This window comes from Scyliorhinus canicula, chromosome 8, assembly GCF_902713615.1.
Source record: "Scyliorhinus canicula chromosome 8, sScyCan1.1, whole genome shotgun sequence".
Lineage (NCBI taxonomy): Eukaryota > Metazoa > Chordata > Chondrichthyes > Carcharhiniformes > Scyliorhinidae > Scyliorhinus > Scyliorhinus canicula.
In genome coordinates, this window is record NC_052153.1 from 94509860 (window position 1) to 94530666 (window position 20807).

The 20807-nt window shown below is 46.2% G+C and overlaps 1 protein-coding gene across 1 annotated transcript in view; it reads left to right on the forward strand.

Moving 5' to 3' along the window:
* LOC119970397 (transient receptor potential cation channel subfamily M member 6-like) overlaps positions 1–20807 on the forward strand; it is a 282278-nt gene that overhangs the window by 91548 nt on the left and 169923 nt on the right. The window contains exons 7-11 of the mRNA XM_038804950.1: positions 1050–1260; positions 1769–1943; positions 10261–10384; positions 12417–12489; positions 12578–12678. Of these exons, the coding sequence (XP_038660878.1) occupies positions 1050–1260; positions 1769–1943; positions 10261–10384; positions 12417–12489; positions 12578–12678 (684 nt within the window). The remainder of the gene's footprint in view (positions 1–1049; positions 1261–1768; positions 1944–10260; positions 10385–12416; positions 12490–12577; positions 12679–20807) is intronic.

Here is a 20807-nt window from a genome sequence, read left to right on the forward strand (position 1 = left end):
TCCCTGAGCAAATAAATAAAAATCAAAAACCTTTTGAAAGGTGTTCTTGCACCCCAAAAAACAGTATAATTGTAAGAGCCTCATTGAAGGCCTGCAAACTGGTGCAACTAACGGAAACTCACCATGATGATTAGGCCAGCTCCCACTACAATATTCTTTAAAGTAGTGCAAAAGATTGCAGAAACCTGGATGCAAGTTGCCTTTAAAATTCCACAATCTTTCAGGCAAATTGTACTAAAAATCATAGCACCACCTTACAGAATTCCCAGCCCCCAATATATCTGCAATTTTGATTAAATGTTTTGCACTCAGCTTGCATAGGTATTGTGGAATCATCTGCAGTATGCAGACCCACTCTATTTCAGGTTTGCACTGACAGTAGCATAACTACAATTAGTGCAAGGATTGATGTCGAAACTTGAAAATCAGTTTTTAAAGTGTCCCAGCATTCACCACACTATATTTTGTGGTTTTGATTTTGTGAACAGGCAGCAGTATAGACAGCTCTGGGGGTTAGTTCACTCAGTCGGCTGGACGGCTGGTTCATGATGCAGAGCTACGCCAACAGCACAGTTTCAATTCCTCTACTGGCCGAGTTATCCATGAAGGCCCTGCCTTCTCAACGTCATCCCTCCCCTGTGTTGACCCTCAGGTTAGATCATCAGCAGTCAGCTCTATTTCTCTCTCAAAGTAGAAAGCAGCCTATGGTCAACTGAGACTATGGTGAATTTCTTTCTTTCAGACAATTTTACACTAAATTTGAAAGTTTCATCAACATTAGGCATTAGGGTGTGAGGTTCTGTGGATATATTTAAAATACTTGCAGCATAACATTGTTTAGTGGGAGTGCTCCAATTTAATGTTTTGTCAGCTAACAGGCAGGTATCCCTACATACTAACATCATAGATACATCCAATATAATTCAGCAGTATTGATATGTGTTGACAAATATTATCTCTGCTTTAAAGGTATTTGGACTAAATATGCAGTAAAATACAAAGGTTTTGATAATGTTTTTAAGCAAGTTGTGTATAATGTATTTCCTTAGGTCGTATGCCCCTATCAGACACTTGGCAATCCCTTGAGCAAGCTGACCAGTTTAAATAGCAAGCATTCGCACTTCATCCTAGTAGATGATGGAACTGTTGGCAAATATGGGAATGAAATGAAGCTGAGAAGGAAGCTGGAAAAATACATTGCACTTCAGAAAATCCATACCCGTAAGTACAGGCAAACAACCACTGTAGTGGTTGGTGAAGGTGAGTTTCCTTCTTCTTCAGTTACAACTGTAGACCCTGAGGAACATCCGATTTCTGGGTGTAAAGGCAAGAATAACCTGTTTTGCCAGGCCTCTGCTTAATTTATGTCGCCCCAGGATTTTCCACACTTTCTTGAGGCAGTGTGGGGGCAGTATAGGATGGGTGGGTTGTGGCGAATATTCCAGGACTCACTTCATTTTCCTGTGGCAATGGTCCCTGAATTCACTGCGGCAGGGACCGTGAAACATGGCAGCAACCTAAATGAGTCAAGATGGGGTGCGGCTAGCCTCCTGCAGCATTTCCATTGTAGAGTTCATTAAGCATTTGCTGCAAAGGTGTCCTGTGACACTATGGGCTGCCTACAGACCAAATACCACCCCCCAATCCACCACCCCTGACAAGAATGTCCCAACGGTGTACAATATTGAAGTAAATGTTTTCTTTCAATGTTAACAGTCTTGTAAGATGTTTTAATGCAATTCGGCTTTTCCTTTTCTATCCAATATAGGGATGGGCCAAGGTGTTCCTGTAGTGGGGCTGGTGATTGAAGGTGGACCCAATGTCATCCTGACGGTGTGGGAATATGTAAGGGATGTTCCCCCTGTACCTGTTGTTGTGTGTGAGGGAACAGGCAGGGCAGCCGACCTCCTGTCATTTATTCATAAACACACTGCAGATGGTGGGTATGTTCCTTGTTCATATGTTCTTCACGTATTTATATATATTAAGCTGCAGGATACATGGGGTTTGTATTATGACAACATTGTTGAATATGCTATTAGTGGTTAGCATTAGGGCCAGTGATTTTCTGTGATTGAATAGGTTAACTCCATTTTTATTATGGTGTTCTGAAAATTTGACCATTGCTTCGGGTATTGAAATCCGTGTCACTGTCCACTTTATATTTTATATCGCAATACTATTTGACATAGAAGCATTTAGTTCTTTTGTAATGCTAGTTTTAAATTTGAGGATACACAAGTGTATCTGCAAGATGATGCATTGGTTAGATGATTGGGATAGGACTTTTGCTCATCTTCATGCTGCAGTGCCTAAATTGTCTGTGTGTGAGAGACGGGAGGAGTGGGGTTGTGAAATGGGATCAGAAGATACTATGAGGAGAGGCAAGTACCTAGTACAACAGCAGGAAGGGGCTCTTGGAGCATTGGAGGAAAATGCAACCTAGGATGAGATGGTAACTGGAGGCCCTGTCCGTTTTCTAATGTGTGTGTAAAATATGCTCCTTCGAAGAAGAGCATGGGGGGGGGGGGGGGGGGGGGGGAGGGGTGTTCTGACCAATATTTATCACTCCAGCAATGTCACAAAAACAGTGTACGCAAATTGACTTGATGTCTTTCCTACATTATAACAGTAACCCGACTTCAAAAAGTACTTTGTTGCTGTCAAGTGCCTGAGGTCATCCTGAGGTTGTCAAAGGTGTTGTTCGGCGTAATGCAAGATTTTCTTTTTTTGCCATCACCCTTTCAGGCAATGCATTCCAGATCATACCATCCCTCCTTTTAAAAGATAGTGGAGGAACTAGCAGTACATGAATTTTTTAATGGGAACTGAGAAGGATAAAAGGAGATTCAATTAAAACATTCTAAACTGTGTATGTTTTTGATGGAATGAATGGGCAAAGGCAGTCCTTTCATATTGTGGAGTCAATGATGATTTAACAGTTTATAATTGTGGGTAGAATTTTCTGTTCTGGAGACTAAGTACAGTGTCAGGCGAGATTAGTGGTGAGTTTCCACTAATTGGCAGGACGGTTCTCAAGCCCGATCTTCTATTTGAAACCTCATTAATTATGTATAGGCAAGCTGCTTGGTGAATCATGTGGTGGGGATGACATTGATTCAGCCGCCTGCCATCACCTCACGTGGTTGAAGATCCTGGCACCATACTTAAATGCCGCTCAAATACACATATTCTGCAGCCGCCACGCTAGTATCCCGACTGGCAGGACCATTTTACATCCACGGCATCGGGAATGCGGGGGTGGAGAATGGTGGTGCGAGCCTCCAGCAATGGCCGCAGGTTAGGGATGCAGCGTACTTTCCAGATACGCCATTTTTAGGGGCCCGGAGAATCGAAGAACTGACGCCGGTTCCGATTCCATGTGTGGAAATAGATTCAACGCCCCGACACCAGCTGCGATTTCGGCGTCGGGGTGCGGAGAATCCAGCCCCTGGTCTGAAAACACAATTCTGCATCTGGGGTGTGATTTAACTGAAATTAAACAGAGTCCCCAGTTGACAGCAGTTATCTAGGTGTTTCCCAGTGCTGGCAGTGCTGAGAATGACCCTATTATTAAACGGGACTCTGCTTTATTTTGGGGTTTGAGTGAGCAATGACATAGAACATAGAACATAGAACATTACAGCGCAGTACGGGCCCTTCGGCCCTCGATGTTGCGCCGACCTGTGAAACCATCTGAAGCCTATCTGACCTACACTATTCCATTTTCATCCATATGTCTATCCAGTGACCACTTAAATGCCCTTAAAGTTGGCGAGTCTACTACTGTTGCAGGCAGGGCATTCCACATCCCTACTACTCTCTGAGTAAAGAAACTGCCTCTGACATCTGTCCTATATCTACCACCCCTCAATTTAAAGCTATGTCCCCGCGTGTTGGTCATCACCATCCGAGGAAAGAGACTCTCACTGTCCACCCTATCTAACCCTCTGACTATCTTATATGTCTCTATTAAGTCACCTCTCAGCCTTCTCCTCTCTAACGAAAACAACCTCAAGTCCCTGAGCCTTCCCTCGTAAGAACTTCCCTCCATACCAGGCAACATCCTAGTAAATCTCCTCTGAACCCTTTCCAAAGTTTCCACATCCTTCCTATAATGTGGTGACCAGAACTGCACGCAGTACTCCAGGAGCGGCCGCACCAGAGTTATGTACAGCTGCAGCATGACCTTGTGGCTCCGAAACTCAATCCCCCTACTGATAAAGGCTAGCACACCATATGACTTCTTAACAGCCCTATTAACCTGGGTGGCAACTTTCAGGGATTTATGTACCTGGATGCCGAGATCTCTCTATTCATCTACACTACCAAGAATCTTGCCATTAGCCCAGTACTCTGCATTCCTGTTACTCCTTCCAAAGTGAATCACCTCACACTTTTCCGCATTAAACTCCATCTGCCACCTCTCAGCCCAGCTCTGCAGCTTATCTATGTCCCTCTGTATCCTGTAACATCCTTCAGCACTATCCACAACTCCACCAACCTTCGTGTCATCTGCAAATTTACTAGCCCATCCTTCTACACCCTCTTCCAGGTCATTTATAAAAATGACAAACAGCAGTGGCCCCAAAACAGATCCTTGCGGTACACCACTAGTAACTGAACTCCAGGATGAACATTTGCCATCAACCACCACCCTCTGTCTTCTTTCAGCTAGCTAATTACTGACCCAAACCGCTAAATCACCTTCAATCCCATACTTCCTTATTTTCTGCAATAGCCTACCGTGGGGAACCTTATCAAACGCCTTACTGAAATCCATATACACCACATCAACCGCTTTATCCTCATCCACCTGTTTGGTCACCTTCTCAAAAAACTCAATGAGGTTTGTGAGGCATGACCTACCCTTCACAAAACCGTGTTGACTATCGCTAATTAACTTGTTCTTTTCAAGATGATTATAAACCCTATCTCTTATAACCTTTTCTAACATTTTACCCACAACCGAAGTAAGGCTCACAGGTCTATAATTACCAGGGTTGTCTCTACTCCCCTTCTTGAACAAGGGGACAACATTTGCTATCCTCCAGTCTTCCGGCACTATTCCTGTCGACAAAGACGACATAAAGATCAAGGACAAAGGCTCTGCAATCTCCTCCCTGGCTTCCCAGAGAATCCTAGGATAAATCCCATCTGGCCCAGGGGACTTATCTATATTTACATTTTCCAAAATTGCTAACACCTCCTCCATGTGAACCTCAATTCCATCTAGCCTGGTCTACTGAACCTGAGTATTCTCCTCGACAACATTGTCTTTCTCCAGTGTAAACACTGACGAAAAATATCCATTTAACGCTTCCCCTATCTCCTCTGATTCCACACACAACTTTCCACTGCTATCCTTGATTGGCCCTAATCTTACTCTAGCCATTCTTTTGTTCCTGATATACCTATAGAAAGCCTTAGGGTTTTCCTTGATCCTATCCGCCAACGACCTTTCGTGTCCTCTCCTCGCTCTTCTTAACTCTCCCTTTAGGTCTTTCCTGGCTAACTTGTAACTCTCAAGTGCCCTAACTGGGCACTTATGTCTCATCCTAACATAAGCCTTCTTCTTCCTCTTGACAAGTGCTTCAACTTCCTTAGTAAACCACGGTTCCCTTGCTCGACAACTTCCTCCCTGCCTGACAGGTACATACTTATCAAGGACACGCAGTAGCTGTTCCTTGAAAAAGCTCCACATTTCGATTGTACCCATCCCCTGCAGTTTCCTTCCCCATCCTATACATCCTAAATCTTGCCGAATAGCATCATAATTGCCTTTCTCCCAGCTATAATTCTTGCCTTGCGCTATATACCTATCCCTGCCCATCGCTAAAGTAAACATAACCGAATTGTGATCACTATCACCAAAGTGCTCACCTACATCTAAATCTAACACCTGGCCGGGTTCATTACCCAGTACCAAATCCAATGTGGCCTCGCCCCTTGTTGGCCTGTCTACATACTGTGTCAGAAAACCCTCCTGCACACACTGCACAAAAACTGACCCATCTATAGTATAGTATTTCCAGTCAATATTTGGAAAGTTAAAGTCCCCCATACAACTACCCTGTTACTCTCGCTCCTGTCGAGAATCATCTTTGCAATCCTTTCCTCTACATCTCTGGAACTATTCGGAGGTCTATAGACAACTCCCAACAGGATGACCTCTCCTCTCCTGTTCCTAACCTCGGCCCATACTACCTCAGTAGACGAGTCCTCAAACGTCCTTTCTACCGCCTTGATTACTTGACTACTTTCCTTGATTAACAATGCCACCCCCCCCCCCCCCCTCCCCCTCTTTTACCATCTTCTCTGTTCTTACAGAAACATATAAATCCTGGAACCTGCAACAACCATTCCTGTCCCTGCTCTACCCATGTCTCCGAAATCGCCACAACATCGAGATCCCAGGTACCAACCCATGCTGCAAGCTCACCCACCTTATTCCGGATGCTCCTGCCGTTGAAGTAGACACACTTCAAACCAGCGTCTTGCTTGCCGGTGCCCTCTTTCAAACTTTTAACCCTATCCCTGACCTCACTACTCTCAACATCCTGTACACTGGGACTAAAATTTAGGTTCCCATCCCCCTGCTGAATTAGTTTAAACCCCCCCGAAGAGCACTAGCAAATCTCCCCCACAGGATATTGGTACCCCTCTGGTTCAGGTGAAGACCATCCTGTTTGTAGAGGTCCCACCTACCCCAGAATGAGCCCCAATTATCCAGGAAACCAAAATCCTCCCTCCTGCACCATCCCTGTAGCCACGTGTTCAACTCCTCTCTCTCCTTATTTCACACTTTGCTAGCATGTGGCACGGGTAACAACCCAGAGATAACAACTCTGTTTGTTCTAGCTCTCAGCTTCCACCCTGGCTCCCTGAATTTCTGTCTCAAATCCCATCTCTCTTCCTACCTATATCGTTGGTACCTATGTGGACCACGACTTGGGGCTGCTCCCCCTCCCCCTTAAGGATCCCAAAAACACGATCAGAGACATCACGAACCCTGGCACCTGGGAGGCAACACACCAACCGTGAGTCTCTTTCGTTCCCACAGAACCTCCTGTCTGTTCCTCTAACTATGGAGTCCCAAATGACAAGTGCTCTGTTCCTCTTCTGCCTTCCCTTCTGAGCAACAGGGATAGACTCTGTGCCAGAGACCTGTGCCCCATTGCTTACCCCTGGTAAGTCGTCCCCCCCAACAGTATCCAAAACGGTATACTTGTTATGGAGGGGAACGACAACAGGGGGTCCCTGCACTGCCTGCCGGTTCCCTCTCCCTGCCCTGACGGTAACCCATCTACCTTCTTCTTTTACCTGAGGTGTGACTACCTCCCTATAACTCCTCTCAATAACCCCCTCCACCTCCTGTATGATCCGAAGTTCATCCAGCTCCAGCTCCAGGTCCCTAACGCGGTTCTCAAGGAGCTGGAGTTGGGTGCACTTCCCGCAGATGTAGTCAGCAGGGACACTCGAGACCACATTCTGCAGGAAGAACATTCAACCGCCCTAGCCTCCATTCCCACTGAACTAACTTCCCAACTACTGAAAACCTAAAACTAAAAAAAACTAAAAAACTTGTTAGTTTAGCAATCCGACGGACAGAACTTTTTATTTGGTTAGAGGAGGAGGATGGGTGGGAGACACTACGTAAGTAGTGTTTTGTGTAAAGCTGTCACTCGAGAACAGCCCCTTCACAAACCACCTTCAACTTACGCTGACCGTACTGCACGTATGCAAATCTCCCCGGAACAGCCAATCAGAAGCTCTGCTCTGCTGCCCTCTGCTGGATGCTTGCCTTCCTCTAACTCCTCGGGTCACTTGCGCAGGTACACCTTCAACTTAAGCTGACCGCACTGCACGTATGCAAATCTCCCCAGAACAGCCAATCAGAAGCTCTGCTCTGCTGCCCTCTGCTGGATCTGCTGAGGCTGCCATTAGTGTTCATTTTGAGCAGTGCGGGGAGCGAGGAAACTGGTCATTTTGAGCAGTGGGGAGAGAGGCCAGTGTTCATTTTAAATAGCGTGGAGAGAGAAGCAAGTGTTCATTTTGAATAGCATGGGGAGAGAAGCCAGTGTTCATCTTGAATAGCATGGGGAGAGAAGCCAGTGTTCATTTTAAATAGCACGGGGAGACAGACGAGCGTTCACTTTGAGCAGCGGGGAGAGAGGTGCGTGTTCATTTTGAATACCAAGGGGCGAGAGGTGAGAGTTCATTTTAAATAGTGTAGGGTAAGAGGAGAGTTCATTTTAAATATCATCCCAGCTACAGTGATCGCCTGGAATCATTTCAAACACCACAAGGGATCGGAAAGGAATTTTTCCAGAACTTTTTTCACATATTATCCCTGGGTTTTTAACTCTGTTTTTCACCTCTCCCTGGAGATCACATGGTCTGGATCGGTGGGTGGGTAGTTCGTGATTAGTCTGCCGGATTTGAAGGAGAACACTGCAAAACGAATTAATAAATTAATTAACTAGGTAGAGATGGCTGGGCAGGTGATGTGCTGTAGCTGTATGATGTGGGAGCTGGTAGATCCCATTGCAAGCTGCAGGCGCCATATCTGCAAAAGTATATACCAGAGAAAAGGAAGGACTGTAGAAAAAGGGCTAATCAGCCATGGATATCTAAGGAAACAAAGGAGGGTATCAAATTGAAAGAAAATGGATACAAGTGGCAAGCAAAGATTAGTGAGAAACTAGAGTATTGGGAAATCTTTAATGGTCAACAGAAAGCCATAAAAAACGCTATAAAGAAAAGTAAGATAGATTATGAGAGTAAACTAGTTCAGAATATAAAAACATCGCAAAAGTTTCTACAAATAAATAAAATGAAAAAGAGAGGCTAAGGTAAACAGTGGTCCTCTCAAGGATGAGAAGGGGGATTTAATAATGGGAAATAAGGAAATGACCAAGGCATTGAACAGGTATTTTGTCTGTCTTCACAATGGTAGACACAAATAACATGTCAATAATTGATGGCAAGGAGGCTATGGCAGGTGAGGACCTAAAAAGGATCATTATCGCTAAGGCAGGTGAGGACCTAAAAATGATCATTATCGCTAAGGAGGTAGTGTTGGGCAAGTTAATGGAACTAAAGATAGATAAGTCTCCTGGCCCAGATGGAATGCATCCCAGAGTACTAAAAGAGATGGTGGGGGAAATAGCAAATGCTCTCGTGGTAATTTACCAAAATTTGCTGGACTCTGGGGCGGTTGCGGCAGATTGGAAAACAGAAAATGTGACACCACTGTTTAAAAAGGGAAATGGACAAAAGGCGGGAAACTATAGGCTGGATAACCTAACTTCTGTAGTGGGGAAAATGTTTGATTCTATCATCAAGGAAGAAATAGCGAGACATCTGGATAGAAATTGCCCCATTTGGCAGACGCAGCCTGGGTTCATGAAAGGCAGGTCATGTTTAAATAATTAATGAGGACATTACGAGCACGGTGGACAATGGAGAACCGATGGATGGGGTGTATCTCGATTTCCAGGAGGCATTTGACAAGGTGGCGCACAAAAGGCCGCTGCATAAGATAAAGGTGCGAGGTGTTCCGGGAAATTAATGAGGATGGATAGAGGATTGGTTAACTGACAGAAAGCAAAGAGTGGGGATAAATGGGTGTTTTGTCGTTAGCAATCAGTGGCTAGTGGTGTGCCTCAGTTGTGTGCCTTTGGGACCACAATTGTTTACAATTTACATAGACGATTTGGAGTTGCAGACTAAGTGTAATGTGTCAAAGTTCGCAGATGACACTAAGGTGAATGGTAGAACAAAGTGTGCAGAGGGCACTGAAAGTCTGAGGAGGAAAATGGATAGTTTAAATGAGTGGGCAAGGGTCTGGTAGATGGAGTACAATGTTGGTAAATGTGAGGTCACCCATTTTGGTAGGAATAATGGCAAAATGGATTATTATTTAAATGATAAGAAATTGCAGCATGCTGCTGTGCAGAGGGACCTGGGTGTCCTTGTGCATGAATCGTAAAATGTTGGTTTGCAGGTGCAGCAGGTAATTAAGAAGGCAAATGGAAGGGGGAGGGCATAAAAGGGGAATATTTGTATAAACTGTATAGTTGTGTTTTGGGAAAGTTTGTTTCCCGAAATGTTTATGTTTGTAACTTTCCACATACGTTTGGAATAAAATAAATTTTTAAAAAATAAAATAAAAGCTTGTTTAAATAAAGCTCAGACCTAATATTCAGTGATTGCTCAAGTAATTAAGTGTGACATTCATGCTTTCATTTATCACAGAAAATTGTATCCTGGTTTGGAAGATGAATTAATATTAAGGATCCAGAAAACCTTTAATTTTGGGCAGAAGCAATCGGATCATTTGTTTAAAATTCTTATGGAATGTATGGAGCACAGAGAATCAGTGAGTATGTTCAAGTCAGCAATGAAAACATGGAAAGTCTTTGTAAATGCTTCATGATGGTGGCTCATGCACACAGCTCAATACAGTGGCAATTTATTTGCTGATACCTGCAGCAGATCAATTTTATTAAATTGAACCTTCACTTCATATTTTCTTGGGCATGTACTTAGAAATGTTGTAATCATTAATATAAGGACAATAGCAGTGAATGGAATATTTTTCTATCTTGGCATTGATGCTCTATTTTGTTGAATCACTTCAGGGAGGAGAGACTGATGTCTCAAGCTGGGACTGTGGAATCTGTTCTGTTCCATGGGATAAATTCAACAACCCTGGGAGTAGGGAGTATATAAGATTTACACATGTACAAACTTGCCCATGCATAGTTCCCTGAAAGAATTAACCTATAACTGCAGAAACTTCTCTAATGGTTGCAGGGGATTTGTGAAGCTCTCTGGTTGTGCAATTAGAATGAGCATTCAACTAGCCTGCATCTGGATAAGATGCCAGCCTGTGGTTGGAAGCATTGTTTGTATCCATTTCTAGGACAAGGGTATAATCCTTCTGTTCTTATAAAAGAGTGTTCTCTTACTTGCCCCATGACCAAATATGGATTACAATTTTTTATACAGTCCTCAAAGCACTGACCATCAGAGGAGTTAGTTAAGCACCCGCAGGAAGGTGTAGCAGTGATCTCACTGGTCTAGTAATCCAGAGACCTAGGTTAATGCTCTGGGGACAAGAATTCAAATCCCACCATGGCAGCTGGTAGAATTTAAATTCAATTAATAAATCAGGTATGAAAATTCAAATATCATGGTGAGTGTAAAACTATTCCATAGAATACATAGAATTTATACAGTGCAGAAGGGGGCCATTTGGCCCAATGAGTCTGCACTGACCATCTGAAAGAGCACCCTACCTAGTCCCACTCCCCTGCCCAATCCCGCAACTCGTACCTGCTCATCATTGGGCATTAAGGAGCAATTTAGCAATAGCCGAACATAGTACTCAAGGAATCATAATTTACAATGTACCAGACAAGACTTTCTTGAAGTGGTGGCACATTGGTATTCAGTCGGGAGGGAGATGCCCTGGGAGTCCTCAACATCGACTCTGGATCCCATGAAGTCTCATGGCATTAGCTCAAACATGGACAAGGAAACCTCATGCCGATTTCCACGTACCATCCTCTCTGAACTGATGATACAGTATTTCTCCATGTTGAACATCACTTAGAGGTAGCACTGAGGATGGCAAGAGCAAAGAATGTACTCTGGGTAGGGGTACTTCGATGTCCATCATCAGGAGCAACATTGTAGAACCACTACTGACCAAGCTTGTTGAGTCCTAAAGGGCATAGCTAGATCTGGTGTTCGGAAGGTGGTGAAGGATTAAACAAGAGAAAAAAACTACTTCACCTCATCCTCGCCAATCAAGCTGTCACGGATGCATCTGTCCATAACAGTATTGGTAGAGAGCAACCACTGAATAGTCCTTGTGGAGACTAAGGGCACGATTTAACACGCAAAAACGAGTCCCATTTTGGGTGCATATAGTGGGTTCTTTGTTGGTGCCTGCAGCGCCGAGAACCACCCCGCTATGAAATGGGACTCTGATTTTTTTTTTTCTGGCCTCAATCGGAAACACCCCACCGAAACCTCAGACCACAAGTAATCCACACCGTCGGGAAGTTGGCCTATCGGGGGCGGCGCATCGGGGGAGGGTCTTCAGGAGATGTCCTGAGGCCATTCCAATGGCGTGTGGCGTACTCAGCGATGACGCCATTTTGGAGGGGTCGGAGCATCAGAAAACAGGTGCCGCCCCCGATTTTGGCATCAAAAGGGATTCTTCGCGTCGGCAATCGGAGAATCCCGCCCTATGTCATTCAGGGAGAAAGGCAGAAAATTGGAAATAAAAGGAGGGAGATGAAATCGGGAGAAATCAAAATAGAAGAAAATAAAGTTTATGTTAAGTTTGTGCGAGAATGTGTGTGAAAGAATAACCTTTCCCTTTTTTCTTGTGAACAAAGATCACAATTTTTGACGCAGACTCTGAGGAACAGCAGGACATTGACTTGGCAATATTAACCGCTCTCCTCAAAGGTAGATTGTTCCAAATTAAGTAATTATAGCTTCCTTGACAGAAATCCTACCTCATTTCAGAATATTTTCATCATTTTTGTTTTTAAAGGTACGAATACTTCTGCGTCAGATCAGCTAAGTTTGGCATTGGCATGGGACAGAGTGGACATTGCAAAGAAAATCATTTTGGTTTATGGACAACATTGGAAGGTATTCAATATTTAAATAATATATTCAATATTGAGCGGCAGTGGTTAACTCATTTAGCTGTTTGGCTAGTATTTGGTTCAGAGTAAAGCCAAAAGTTCAGTGTGTCCGATTCCCTAGTCCTTCCATTCACTAGTCCTGCTGAGGTAGACTTGCCTTTTTGCTCTGCCCCTCTAGTGAAACCACAACATAAGTCATGGGTTGACAACCCTGAAAGCAATGAGGATGCTACCTGAAGAAGAATATTCAGCATTAAAATCTGAAAGACACTTTTGACAATCCATATATTACAAGATATTGCATTCAGAAATTTGGCCCCTTGTTGTACTGCCAGGAGTAACTGGCAGAATCCAGAAAAGAAAAAGGGCGCGATTTAACAGTAAAGTTCTTCGTGGCATATTGGGTGTGACTTTTCAGGTGCTTCCTGACGGCTGAACCGTGGCCCATATTTAAAATTATCCCTCACGAGTTTCATGGCAGAACTGGCTTCCCGCCAGCTGATTCGCCGGAACCTCGCCTGGCAGCTCCCCATTATCATGGGGGAGCTGCTCATAAATGCTCCCTCTGAACTCACTCTCAGGCAGGTTATGACCACGGCACCATATAAACTTGCTCCAGGCTTCTGGGACACCGACCTAGCCAGGCTGCTGGGCACCGTGTAGGCGAGTTGGAGGGAGTCGGAGGACAAGCAACAGGACCCGCAATGCCACCTGGGAGTGGCCATCAATGCAAGCAGCGTGACCAGGAGTAGCACTGTCCAATGTCAGAAGAAGACCCAACACCTCCACCGAGCCGCAAGGGTAAGTTAACAATGGTGCCCCTGGCATCAGTTCCCCCTGCCACCCCCTTCCCGCTGGCGTTCCCCCCCCTTCCAACAAGTCGGCGGCTGGCACCTCTCACTCCCCGTCTCCCGCAATATATTACCGTGTTTGTGCCCAGCACAACCCCTCCATGCCCAGAAATGGTGTCCACACATACCATCTGCCATAGACCCCCGATACATCAAGTGTGCAGCTCACAATTCCCCCTCTCAGTCCCTGCAGGAGAAGTTGGCCCATAACATTCGGGAAAGGGCCCAAATGGGCGGCGGAGTTCTGGAGTGTCCTTACCCCCAATGACGAATGGGCCCTGGAGATCATGGGCTTGGCCAAGGAGAGAGTGGTCACTGACAGCAAAGTTGACTTGCGCCGCAGAGGTGAGGATCCACTGCCGCCGCTTCACCCAGATAACCTGTCGCAAGTGAGTTGTTCATGTCAGGCAAAATGATCCTTCGCTCTCGGTGACAACATGACCATTATTTTGCAGAATCAGCACCTGAAGGGGCCGGGCCATCTGGAGTCCCGAACACCTCGGAGGAGAGATCCGAGAAGACCACCATTGATGCGTCACAGCTATCACCCCCACCTTTCACCAGCGCAGAGACCTCGGTGGGTGACATTAGTGTACAAGCTTCTGTGGCACAATCTGGTGAGCACCACATCATTACTGATGCACAACAGATGGAGACAGGAACATCCAAGGGAATCAGCAGTCAGAGGTCTGCTGGATCCCAGGACTCAGGTGGGTCCCAGTCAGACACTGGGCCTCTGGGCATGGTCAACCCAGAGCTGATGCACACGTTAGGGCAATGGTGTGAGATTCAGGAGGGGATGTCAATAACACTCCAGCATAGCTGATTGGAAGAGTCCCAAAGGCTACGAGCGCAGGAGATGATGCCGATAATGCATGGCACCTAGGTGAGGGTGGCGACCGCAGTGGAAAGCCTGGAGCATGGCACAGCATCATGCGTGTTGGTGGCAGCATTGACCATGGCCGAGGGCCTCAACATCGTGCCCTACCTAGTCGTGTCCCAGATGCAGATGGATAAAGTTGAAGCACTGCAGAGCATGTCCCAGTCGCTGAGGGACGTGCCCAAACACAGGTAGACATTGCCCTGGTACTGCAGAGTGTGGCCCAATCACTGAGCAGCATCACTGAGGGCATCAACACCATGGTGCTGACAACAGGGAGTAGCCAGGACCGGCAGAGCCGGATGTCGCAGAGGTCTCTGGAGCTCATTCCAGCTACCTCTCCATCCCACTAGGCACCACGGGCACCGTCCGGGATGAGGGAGGCTGACCCAGTACCTGCCACCAGTGAGACAACGGCAGTCTCCACCTCAACCGAATCCTCACTCCTGACACCGGCGTGTCTCACGGTCAGCAGAAAGGACAGGGTGGCACAGCAATGCCAGTGACACTGGTAAGTTGGCCGGGGCCCTCCGTCTCTTGGCCCTCCAGAAGACGTCCGTAAAGGGCATCAAAGACCAAAGGGCGTGACAAGCAGCATGCTGCCTCGGGTGTGCATCCTGGTGACACACCTAGATGTAGCAGTAGACCACGGAAGATGAAGAAGATTGAGGATCGCTGAGCGGGAACTGTGTGAGGGGTGGGTGGGCACCATCTGTAGCTAGGGAAAATGGGAGGGTGGAACGGGGTAGTCGGGGAGGGGGGTGGTGGTGTGTGTGGGAGAGTCGGGAAATGGGCGGGTGGGGGAGGAGGAAGGCGAGAAATGGGTGGAAGTGAGGGCAAATGGGGGGGGTGGATGTACTGGGGCAATGGGTGTAAGGGAGGGGAGTGGGGGTGGGAGTGGTCACTGGGGATCAGGGGTGACGGTGGGGCAAAGGGGTGGAAGGGATGAGTTGGTGGACAAAGCCTCATCCAATGAGAAGCGGCCGAGATCATGAGGGAGAGCGTGCTCAGGTGCCCTCCCCTGATCCACGCACTCACCCTCTGGTTGCGGGGACATCCCCAGTGCTGAAGTCCAGCTCTAGAATGTTGATGGTGGGTTATGGATTGGGAATTGCCACACAAGTCCCCATTCGGCCCCTGGAATGCACCTGTTGCATGAAAGTTCAGGGCTGCGGTGACCTTCACAGCCACCGGGAGCGGCTATCCTCCTCCTCCACATGGTGCCAAGTCTTCAAAGACATGGCACAGGTGCTGCACCATCTCCTTGTTGAGACGGAGCTTCCTGTAGCTTATGCTGTCCGTCATCTCCTCAAATGCCCAACGACGCCTGTACACTTTGGGCTGTCGTTGGTGTTCCCCTATATGTTTCTCCTCGGCCTAATGGATGGCCCGCCTGTTGGGTGTGCGGTGGCTCCCTGCACATGGAGTGTTGCCTCCAGCCTGTGTCGATGCTGCTGCCTTCGCCTGCTTCGGACCACCTGGCCTGCCACCAGCATCGCAAGGGCTGCCATTGGGGTCAACAACACCATCCACCTTAGCTGCTGTAAGGAATTGGAGATGGAGTGAGACCGACAACCAGTTAGGGCTTCCACCCCGGACCCTCATATCCCTCAGGGCCTCCCCCATCCTTACGTGTCCTGCCTCCTCTTGAGTGTCATCCACAGAGCCAGTTGTATTGGAGGACCCAGCTCTGCAAACTCACCCCTGGCCACAGCAGGAATCCCCATACCGCTGCGGGAACCTGGGTGCCCATCCTGATCCACGCACTCACTGTCTGGTTACGGGGATATCACCAGTGCAGAAACCCAGCACTAGTGTGTATGATTGTTGGCTGCTGCCTCTGTGGTGCTGTTGCCTCCAGGGTTCAGGCAAAGTGTCCAGTCCTCACAGCTTGATTGGAATGTTAGGCAATAACACTCGTCTGAGACATGACACGTGTGCCCTCGAGAATGCACTTGAGAAAATGTTGTTTATTGAACGATGAACAGTAACAAAGATTTAAAAATCAACTATTTAACATTCCACATCTCACTATAGCCATTGAACAACGAGGAAATGTCACCATTCCATATTGATAACAAGACAATGCTACATCAGCTCATTTTTACAAAACAAAACAAACACACGGTATTACCCCTCACATGTTCCTCAACAGAATAAGCCTGAGGATGTGTTATCACGTCCAGAACCTTGTCGTAGAAATGATCTGTCCATCAATGTGTGACTGGTTCCACGTATCAGTGCCATTCTCCATCCAGGAGCTGCAGCTGCGCAGGCCCTACTGATGGACTATCAATTCACACGAGTCAAGTTGTAGAAGAGAACAGTGGTTTTAATAAGCTAAGAAGTATACCAGCCTGCTGCTGCTCCCGCACTGAGAGCTGGCCACAGGTCTGCCAATTACATACCTCCCCCGAGGGGCGGAGCCAACAGAAGCATCAACACAACAACAGTAAGTAACAGTGAATAAGAACAACAGTGAACATATATACAGTTGTGGATAACAGTAGGACGAATAACAAATAACGGTAAATATATGTATAGTAGCAATACGTGGTTCACCACACCTCCCACATCGGAACTATATCTTGGTATCCTCATATTCCACCAGCGCTCAAGGTGCAGTTGAACATCCTTGACGTCCAGTGTGTTTAACCCATTGTGATGTGCCAGTTACATGCAGCACTCACCGCACCAGCAACAAAAGCATCAGCAACAGCAAAAGCATTTCTTCAACGGTGTCAGCAGGTGGCCCAGGTGGCCCATTTGGAACAATGTCGGCACCAGATCCTGCGGCGCCTTCTTGCTTCAAATCGGATTGTCTTCTGGACTCATATGTTTCCAGGACCCAGGTATCGGAAGCTTTTATTGTCACAAGTATGAAGTTACTGTGAAAAGCCCCTAGTCGCCACATTCCATCGCCTGTTCAGGTAAGCTGGTATGGGAAATGAACCCGCGCTGCTGGCCTTGTTCTGCATCACAAACCAGCTGTCTAGCAAACTGAGCATATTATTAATGAGATGGAGATTGCTCATAATTGGTCTCAGCTGGTGTCTTTCTATGTCTGGGTGTTATCTGGAACATGCCAACGGAAGCGGGCCGGTTAGATTGCGAACTGATTTGCGTCCGGCGTGGATCCCGATTTCGACCTCTCCCGCAATTTAACTGCCGTTCCCGGATCCGTGCCAGGTGCAACGTGGCCGTTAAATCGGCAGAGACTGAGTTGAATAAGTAGCTGAAGGGGAACATTTACTGTGCTGTGGGCCAAAGAACTGGTGAGTGGGTAGCCCTATCAAACTGGAACTGGGAGAGTCATGTTGAGCTGAATGGTCCTCCTCTGTGCTGCAAGATTCTATAATTAAATTAAAAATCCCTAAACCCTATTATATTTCCATGATTCTATAATAATCCTGGTGCTGAGTAACTGATGCATTGCTGGAGATGGATATTAAACCAAGGTCATGCCTATATCTTCAGGTGGACATTTAAGGTCCCTCGCACTTTGCAAAGAAAAGGAAATTCCTGGAAACCTTCTTGTGCTCACTGTCGCCAAAAGCAGATTAACTGGTCATTCGTTTGATAATGGGGCTGCACCGTGTTTAAAATAACGCTTTATTCTCCTACTTAACAACAGTAACTGCAATTCAGCAATAATTGATGATCTATGAAGTACTTTGGGACATCCAATGAGATCTGATATAACATTAAGGGGCAGGTGATTTCAGAAAGCATGAGTAACGTTTAATACAAAACTTTCTTAAGGCACTTGTCATGAATATTCATGACGGTGCATTTAAAATAAAAGTCTCTAAGCACAAAATGAACGGAGCATTCTATCCAAAGTAGCACACCTGCAAACTCTAAAATAACAATTTTTTTGTAGAATGCATTCAATGGTAAGAAAATGTCTTGATACTCCAGTACAGCCTGTACTATGCTAATTACCCAGCTCCCAATCTTTGTGGAAGTCTATAATGCGCAGGCAAAAGTCATATCATGGTTCAGTGGTTTTTGTTTTTTGTCTTCAAGGTCATACTTGCACAATGAGTACCTTCCGGGAGAAATCTGAACAGCTAGTGTGTACAGTGGATAGTACCTGTTTTTGTTCTCCAAAATAATATCTTTTGTTGTTTATTAATTTTTGCACAGAAAGGAAAATTCAGCTTATACAACCTGTTATTTTTAGCTCTAATGTGACAAATTTCTTGAGGACTACGCAAACACTAACTGTCAATTTTAACCAAGGTCTGTGAAGTGCTTTTTTCTCTCTTCCCTCTCTACTGGAGAGGGGCCATTAACTACCTAATTGATTAACCTTTATTCCTCGACAACGTTCATTGCGAAAATCATACGGTTTCACAAAATTATGGGGATCCCTGAAATAACTGGGAGTTCAAAATTTTCCCCACCATTTTCTTCTCTACTTGTTCTGATCAGGTGAACTGGCTCCGCTCTACTGAACCTCCTCAGTTGGTCACAACAAAGGTTTTAAGTTCTTTATTCATGAGGTTATGCCTTTTCCAAATCCAAATGTATTTAACTATTTCAGCTGCGAGCAATAAGGAGCCAATCAAGGTTTTCTTGAGTCAAAGAACGATAATTTTATTAACCATTAAACTTGAGGAAATAATAATAAAAACACAATGTCAAGCATTCACTCCTCAGGCCATCTTCTGGCCCGGGCTTGCGCACGCACGCATACATGCATGTGCGCACATACATATATACATACCCAGGTATCAGAGAAAATAAGTTAGAGTCCAATAAAAAAAAGGAAAATAATATACGGTTATGTGTCCTTTGATTATCCTTATGACATAGATTTTAAGCGCTGGAGCTGGTTTAGGTTAACTGGTTTCTTGGATACAATCAAAAGAATAAGATATTGCAATTATTATAAAACCTAGGTTGACTTCTTGAACCAGAGGATACACTTGTTCCAAAAGAACAATACGGCAAGGTGATTAGCACTGCTGCCTCACAGCGCCAAGGACCCGGGTGATTGTGTGACATTTGCATGTTCTCCCCTTGTCTGCATGGGTTTCCTCCCACTGTCCAGGGATGTCTAGGTTTGGTCACGGGGATAGGGTGGGGTGGCTGAGTGACTGGACCTGGGCAGAGTGCTCTTTCGGAGGACTGGTACAGACTCAATGGGTTGAATGGCCTCCTTTTGCACTGTTGAGATTCTGAGAGAGAATCAAAGAATCACAGAATAGTACAGTGCAGGAGAGGCCGTTCAGCCTATCGAGTCTGCACCAATGCATGAAAGACGCCTGACCTGCCAACCTAATCCCATTTGCCAGCACTTGGCCCATAGCCTTGAATCTTATGATGTGCCAAGTGCTCATCCAGATACTTTTTAAAGGATGTGAGGCAACCTGCCTCTACTTCCCTTCCAGGCAATTCATTCCAGACCGTCACCACCCTCTGAGCAAAAATGTTTTTCCTCCAATCTCTCCTCAACACCCTGCCCCTCACCTTGAACTTGTGTCCCCTCGTAACTAAGCTGCCCCCTATCCATCCTGCCCATGTCACTCATAATCTTGTACTCCGCGATCAGGCCGCCCCTCAGTCTTCTTTGCTCCAGCGAAAACAACCCAAGCCTATCCAAACTCTCTTCATGACTAAAATGTTCCATCTCAGGCAACATCCTGATGAATCACCTCTGCACCCGTTCTAATGCGATCACATTCTTCCTATAATGTGGCGTCGAGATTTGCACACAGTACCCCAGCTGTGGCCTCACCAAAGTTCAATACCGAGAGAGACCCACTCAGACTGTCCCTACTGCTGAAAAAGCCCTTGCAATCTCTCTGCAGTGACTCAGCCTGGCCTATCATACTTCATCTCTTATGTATTTCCAAGGGGTTTTGGGTGGGTCTGGTTGTGGCAGCCATTGTTCAAATATGCAGCAATTTACATTTTAGTGTCGCTTCCTTAGACAATGATGAGTTTTGGTAGACCTCTGAATTGTAGGAAACATTGCTCTCTTCACAGTCCCTTAAGGCTGGCTTGTTTGTTTTTCAACTTCACCTTGGAAGGTGGCCTTGCATTTTTTAAGTAGTATGTTCTGTCTCATTTCAAATTGCAAAATTTCCAGTCAGTTGAAAGTCGAAAAATTACATTTTCAGAATTAATGAGGCATAGCATTATAAAGTGCTGAATCTTACTGGACACATTTCCACAAGTGCTAGAATCCTTGGGCGGGATTCTTCGGCAGGGGGTCGGAGAATCGTCCGGGGCCGGCGTCAATCCCGCCCCGCCGTGTCCCGAATTCTCTGCCACCCGAGATTCGGCGGGGGCGGGAATTGCGGCGGCCAGCGGGCCCCCCGCGCCGATTCTCTGGCCCGCGATGGGCCGAAGTCCCGCCGCTGACAAGCCTGTCCCGCTGGCAGGAATCAA